Source organism: Salmo salar, chromosome ssa01 (assembly GCF_905237065.1).
Source record: "Salmo salar chromosome ssa01, Ssal_v3.1, whole genome shotgun sequence".
NCBI classification, from domain to species: domain Eukaryota; kingdom Metazoa; phylum Chordata; class Actinopteri; order Salmoniformes; family Salmonidae; genus Salmo; species Salmo salar.
In genome coordinates, this window is record NC_059442.1 from 166,255,185 (window position 1) to 166,262,867 (window position 7,683).

Here is a 7,683-nt window from a genome sequence, read left to right on the forward strand (position 1 = left end):
AGTAGTTTTTTGGGGGTATCTGTACTTTACTTTACTATTCATATTTTTGACAACTTTATACTTTTACTTCACTACATTCCTGAAGAAAATTATATATTTTTTACTCCATACATTTTCCCTGACACACAAAAGTACTTGTTACATTTTGAATGCTTAGCAGGACAGGAAAATTGTCTAATTCACACAATTATCAAGAGAACATTGCTGGTCATCCCTACTGCCTCTGATCTGACAGACTCCCTAAATACAATTGTTCATAGAGAAACAACAACATTAGATGTTCTGAGTCCAAGTCAATGTTTAAATCACATCTGAATATATTTTTTTAGGTCTGGAAGAAAACTAACAATTGTTTAAATCATTCTTAATACATTTTAATTTAATTTAATTAATTAATTGTAATTATGTAATTCTCTTTTAATTGCATATCTGGCCCTTTAATTGGGCATCTAGCAGGTGAGGCATGTGCCATCTAATGTGCTGGTGTAGCGAAGGTTCTGTACTGCTGCTGCTCATTTCATGTTTGCAAATAATAGATACAAATGATATACTTGCTCATGATATATTTCTGCCAGGTAAAACTACTTTGCTGTTAACATTTCATTGAGAATGTTTTGGGGAAAGTATTTCTGTCAACTCACAGGACAGTTATCAGATCAACTGGCTACACACAGAGTGATTGTCAGTGTCAGTTATGTGGAGGTGAGGATAGAGTCAAGCGCAGGACACAGAACTGAGTAAAATAACGTACTTTACTCTCGAAGAAACTCATAAGTCCAAATCCACGCAGGGATAAATAATCCTGACCCAAAACAACTAACACGATGACAAGCAAACAATCACGCACAAAACATAATGAGAACCAGAGGGTTATAAATAGGGGAAATAATCATAACAAGATGGGAACCAGGTGTGAACAATCAAGACATAACAAATGGAAAAAGAAACGTGGATCGGTGGCAGCTAGAAAGCCGGTGACGATGAACGCCGAACGAACAAGGAGAGGCACCAACTTCGGCGGAAGTCGTGACAGTGATAGACAAACGCACCAAACAGACAGACGGACGGACAGACGGACAGACGGACAGACGGACAGACACAGACAGACAGACAGACAGACAGACAGACAGACAGACAGACAGACAGACAGACAGACAGACAGACAGACAGACAGACAGACAGACAGACAGACAGACAGACAGACAGGCAATATTGCTGGAAATTAATTGGCAGATAGTGTGTTAGTTTTGTCTTTTTAAGCTATATAGTGGCTAACTAAGAGTGGGGATAATGTCAATGTTGATTCAATAGTAGCTGGGAGCATGTGGTGTTTGATACTTGTGAGATTTCTTTATGAAAGTTTGCAGTTGAACGCGTAAAAATTGCATGTACTTTCAGAATTGTTTGAGGAGCTACTCGTAGGTGGGCAGCGAGCTACTGTACTGGTAGCTCACGATTGACCTGTCGGAGACCCCTGTGTTACAGCCATTAGTCACAGTAAGAAGCTTCCTCTTGAGAGGACAGCTATGTTCGGGTCACCCAGAAAATACATTTCTCTGTTAGCATCAGAGACCTTATCTAACATCACACACATATTCTCCAGATACTGACTGTTAGCATCAGAGACCTTATCTAACATCACACACATATTCTCCAGATACTGACTGTTAGCATCAGAGACATTATCTAACATCACACATATATTCTCCAGATACTGACTGTTAGCATCAGAGACATTATCTAACATCACACACATATTCTCCAGATACTGACTGTTAGCATCACAGACCTTATCTAACATCACACACATATTCTCCAGATACTGACTGTTAGCATCAGAGACCTTATCTAACATCACACACACATTCTCCAGATACTGACTGTTAGCATCAGAGACATTATCTAACATCACACATATATTCTCCAGATACTGACTGTTAGCATCAGAGACCTTATCTAACATCACACACATATTCTCCAGATACGGACTGTTAGCATCAGATACCTTATCTAATATCACACACATATTCTCCAGATACGGACTGTTAGCATCAGATACCTTATCTAATATCACACACATATTCTCCAGATACTGACTGTTAGCACGTGGTGTTCTACAGCAGCACCCTAAAAGAAGAGGCTTCAGATGAGGCAGGTGAACCTGCAACCACACCACTTCTACTTCATTTGTCATGTGATCCTCTCTGAGCTTTACAGGAATATGGCTCTGAATAGATACAGCAACATCTACAGATGTTATATCTTTGTATTCCTACTACTGTATCATCAAAGCTGCTGTCTAAGTGAGTCTCAGAAATGGCTAATATATTAATATTATCTAAGATGAGCGAATTACTAATCTCGTGAACGTTGCTTCTGAGGCTGTTAGGTACTGTATATTTATATGAGTTAACTTTTAACAATTTCCTGGGTAGCTTGTCTAAAACTGAACTCATGATGATTCTAGGTTGTATTTCTAATAAATCTATTTCTAATAAATCTATTTCTGATAATGAATAGATGTAGATGAGTGTTCCTCCGACCCGTGCCCCAATGGGGACTGTGTGAACACGGCCGGTTCCTTCTACTGCAAGTGCCACACAGGCTTCCAAAGAATTCCAGGGAAGCAGGTCTGCGTCGGTGAGTCTATTTATACATACATACTGTGTATATATACAGTACAGTCAAAAGTTTGGACACACCTACTCATTCCAGGGTTTTTCTTAATTTTTTAAAACTATTTTCTATATTGTAGAATAATAGTGAAGACATCAGAACTATGAAATAACACACACGGAATCATGTAGTAACCAAAAAAGTGAGATTCTTCAAAGTAGCCACCCGTTGCCTTTGATGACAGCTTTGCACACTCTTGGCATTCTCTCAACCAGCTTCATGAGGTAGTCACCTGGAATGCATTTCAATTAACATGTGTTCCTTGTTAAAGGTTCATTTGTGGGATTTCTTTCGTTCTTAATGAGTTTGAGCCAATCAGTTGTGTTGTGACAAAGTAGGGTTGGTATACAGAAGAAACTTTGAAGAATCTCACTTTTTTGGTTACTACATGATTCCATGTGTTATTTCATAGTTTTGATATCTTCACTATTATTCTACAATGTAGAAAATAGTACAAATAAAGAAAACCCCTTGAATGAGTAGGTGTGTCCAAACATTTGACTGGTACTGTATATATTCTATTCAAAGCGGTTGAACCAATGCCGTCATCATAGACGTGTCTCGTAGTCTGTGGCATAAACCCTTACCCAGCCAGGCCTGTGTCTGTGAGTCTGTCTTCACCGTGGAGTGGACCTTAAAGATTTATTCACAGTCTAAATATGCTGTTTCCTTTTGCTTTCATATTGTTACCTGACTACTGGGACATTGATCCACCGAATGCTGAATTGTCATTTCACGTTTAAAAGATAGTTACAAATACAAGCATACTGTAAATGGATATACTATATCATTTAACATTGGGCTAAGTGAAACACAGAGATATAACGACTATACCAATGTAATTGTACTCATTATATTTCTATGGTGGAACGTTACTCACTCCAACACTATGCTTTCAGATGGACAAGGGGCCACGGGGAACTGTCTAGGGCCAGGGGGAACTGTCTAGGGCCAGGGGGAACTGTCTAGGTCAGGTGGAACTGTCTAGGGCCAGAGGGAACTGTCTAGGGCCAGGGGGAACTGTCTAGGGCCAGGGGGAACTGTCTAGGGCCAGGGGCAACTGTCTAGGGACAGAGGGAACTGTCTAGGGCCAGGGGGAACTGTCTAGGGCCAGGGGGAACTGTCTAGGGCCAGGGGGAACTGTCTAAGGCCAGAGGGAACTGTCTAGGGCCAGGGGGAACTGTCTAGGGGCCAGAGGGAACTGTCTAGGGGCCAGAGGGAACTGTCTAGGGGCCAGAGGGAACTGTCTAGGGCCAGGGGGAACTGTCTAGGGGCCAGGGGGAACTGTCTAGGGGCCAGAGGGAACTGTCTAGGGCCAGGGGGAACTGTCTAGGGCAGAGGGAACTGTCTAGGGCCAGAGGGAACTGTCTAGGGCAGAGGGAACTGTCTAGGGTCAGAGGGAACTGTCTAGGGCCAGAGGGAACTGTCTAGGGCAGAGGGAACTGTCTAGGGTCAGAGGGAACTGTCTAGGACCAGAGGGAACTGTCTAGGGCCAGGGGGAACTGTCTAGGGCCAGGGGGAACTGTCTAGGGCCAGAGGGAACTGTCTAGGGCCAGAGGGAACTGTCTAGGCCCAGGGGGAACTGTCTAGGGCAGAGGGAACTGTCTAGGGCCAGGGGGAACTGTCTAGGGCAGAGGGAACTGTCTAGGGCCAGGGGGAACTGTCTAGGGCCAGGGGGAACTGTCTAGGGTCAGAGGGAACTGTCTAGGGCCAGAGGGAACTGTCTAGGCCAGGGGGAACTGTCTAGGGCAGAGGGAACTGTCTAGGGCCAGGGGGAACTGTCTAGGGCCAGGGGGAACTGTCTAGGGCCAGGGGGAACTGTCTAGGGCCAGAGGGAACTGTCTAGGGCCAGGGGGAACTGTCTAGGGGCCAGGGGGAACTGTCTAGGGGCCAGGGGGAACTGTCTAGGGCCAGAGGGAACTGTCTAGGGCCAGAGGGAACTGTCTAGGGCCAGGGGGAACTGTCTATGCCAGAGGGAACTGTCTAGGGCCAGGGGGAAATGTCTAGGGCCAGAGGGAACTGTCTAGGGGCCAGGGGGAACTGTCTAGGCCAGAGGGAACTGTCTAGGGCCAGGGGGAACTGTCTAGGGCCAGAGGGAACTGTCTAGGGCCAGGGGGAACTGTCTAGGGCCAGAGGGAACTGTCTAGGGTCAGAGGGAACTGTCTAGGGTCAGAGGGAACTGTCTAGGGCCAGAGGGAACTGTCTAGGGGCCAGAGGGAACTGTCTAGGGGCCAGGGGGAACTGTCTTGGCCAGGGGGAACTGTCTTGGCCAGAGGGAACTGTCTAGGGCCAGGGGGAACTGTCTAGGGCCAGGGGGAACTGTCTAGGCCAGAGGGAACTGTCTAGGGCCAGGGGGAACTGTCTAGGGGCCAGAGGGAACTGTCTAGGGCCAGGGGGAACTGTCTAGGGGCCAGAGGGAACTGTCTAGGGGCCAGAGGGAACTGTCTAGGGGCCAGAGTGAACTGTCTAGGGCCAGGGGGAACTGTCTTGGCCAGGGGGAACTGTCTTGGCCAGAGGGAACTGTCTAGGGCCCGGGGGAACTGTCTAGGGCCAGAGGGAACTGTCTAGGGCCAGAGGGAACTGTCTAGGGCCAGGGGGAACTGTCTAGAGCCAGAGGGAACTGTCTAGGGCCAGAGGGAACTGTCTAGGGCCAGGGGGAACTGTCTAGGTCAGGAGGAACTGTCTAGGGCCAGGGGGAACTGTCTAGGCCAGAGGGAACTGTCTAGGGCCAGAGGGAACTGTCTAGGACCAGAGGGAACTGTCTAGGGCCAGAGGGAACTGTCTAGGACCAGAGGGAACTGTCTAGGGCCAGGGGAACTGTCTAGGGCCAGGGGGAACTGTCTAGGGCCAGGGGGAACTGTCTAGGTCAGGAGGAACTGTCTAGGGCCAGAGGGAACTGTCTAGGGCCAGGGGGAACTGTCTAGGGGCAGGGTTAGTATACCAATGGTGTTATATTGCATTTGGTGCATCGCTGCGGTGTAGTGGTAGGAGCAGGGATAGTATGCTGTTGTAATGGTGTTATATTGGAATTGGTGCAGCATTGCAGTGTATTGGTAGGAGCAGGGGTAGTATGCTGTTGTAATGGTGTTATATTGGAATTGGTGCAGCATTGCAGTGTATTGGTAGGAGCAGGGGTAGTATGCTGTTGTAATGGTGTTATATTGGATTTGTTGCATCATTCTGGGGAAGTGGTAGCAAGTCACATATACAACACCACTTTCCTCACCAGACATTGACGAGTGCCTGCACAACGGGGTTCTGTGTAAGAACGGCCGCTGTCTCAACATTGATGGAAGCTTCCAGTGCATCTGTAACGCAGGCTTCCAGCTAACCCCAGATGGCAGGAACTGTGTCGGTAAGATCTCTCAAATGCTTCTTGCGTTTGCTTTAGCCTGTTTTGGAGTGCCAGATTGGGCGGGGTTTTACACTTTTGTTACTGCTCTATTGGTTCCATTGCGCCAGTCAAGATCAATCAAACCCAGATTAAGTATTTTAATATAGTATCAGTTACCTTAATCATTCATGTAAATCAGTACTCCAATGTTCATGAGGTTGTAGCTAATTGTTCCCTAGATTTGATTTAACACTTTTTTATGTACTGTAAGTATTCAAACCTAGTCAAACCCATAGTCTCATGAATTAACCTTTTGAAGACAAGCCACTAATTCTAGACTATTATGAACGTAAATACCTATTAATACAGTTTCTGTGTTTCTCTCCCAACCACAACCTACTAGTTTGCTCATGGCTGTCCATCGATGTCGACAACAACGTTGCTCTTGTTTTTACGCCATTCAATGCACACACCACATCAATCACATTCTACATGCTACACGCCTTTCCCCATGGGGTCACATTCCAAGACCCTCTGCTTGGCAACCAACGGGTCTGGGCGTGGTGAGTTTGGCTTTAACAACAGCATGATAGATTCTCCCCTGACCTTTAACCTTTTGCCCTCCACAGACCATGACGAGTGCGCTGGCACCAACATGTGTCTGAACGGCATGTGTATCAACGAGGACGGTAGCTTCAAGTGCCTGTGCAAACCCGGCTTCACCCTGGCTTCCAGTGGGCGCTACTGCACAGGTAGAGAGATCACTTAGGCAGACATGGAATATATGGCAGGTCCAGGTTGGCTCATATTTTATAGCTATGCCAATAGATTCCAGAACATCATCTGTGTTCCATTTGGAATTCCAACTGAGATGCTACAGCACCAGCTGCTAGCCATGAGTCTGGATCAGGAACAGACAAAGTGTGCATTCCAAATGCTACCCTATAGGGCTCTGGTCAAAAGTAGTGCACTGTATAGAAGAATGGGGTACCATTTGGGATGTAGACCAAGAGATTGAACCTACCTCTCCCCAGAGGCCTAGTTATAATGTGTTTTTTGTTTTGTTTGTTAACCACATAACTTCTCTCTTTGGGTCTGTTTCTCCCTGTCTTTCTCCTTCCCTGTCTCTTCATTTTCTCTTTGTTCATTTCCCTATACACTCTTCAACTCTCTCCTTCCCTCGTACTCTCTCCGTCTCTCTTGTACTCTTACTCTCTCCGTCTCTCTTGTACTCTTACTCTCTCCGTCTCTCTTGTACTCTCACTCTCTCCGTCTCTCTTGTACTCTTACTCTCTCCGTCTCTCTTGTACCTCTTACTCTCTCCGTCTCTCTTGTACTCTTACTCTCTCCGTCTCTCTTGTACTCTTACTCTCTCCGTCTCTCTTGTACTCTTACTCTCTCCGTCTCTCTTGTACTCTTACTCTCTCCGTCTCTCTTGTACTCTCACTCTCTCCATTTCTCTCGTACTCTCACTCTCTCCGTCTCTGACTCTCTTTCTGGTAGATATTGATGAGTGTCAGACTCCAGGCATGTGTATGAACGGCCGCTGTGTCAACACTGAGGGCTCCTTCAAGTGTGAGTGTCTGGCAGGGCTGGCTGTGGGGGCGGATGGACGCTTCTGTGTAGGTAAGGAGTAGTGGGTGATCACAAACACAAATGTTCTGATACACACG

At 46.4% G+C, this 7,683-nt stretch overlaps 1 protein-coding gene across 1 annotated transcript in view; it reads left to right on the top strand.

Moving 5' to 3' along the window:
• Window positions 1-7,683, top strand: part of fbn2a (fibrillin 2a) — a 213,954-nt gene that overhangs the window by 94,319 nt on the left and 111,952 nt on the right. The window contains exons 12-15 of the mRNA XM_045693798.1: window positions 2,521-2,640; window positions 5,906-6,031; window positions 6,640-6,762; window positions 7,514-7,636. Coding sequence (XP_045549754.1) covers window positions 2,521-2,640; window positions 5,906-6,031; window positions 6,640-6,762; window positions 7,514-7,636 — 492 coding nt within the window. The remainder of the gene's footprint in view (window positions 1-2,520; window positions 2,641-5,905; window positions 6,032-6,639; window positions 6,763-7,513; window positions 7,637-7,683) is intronic.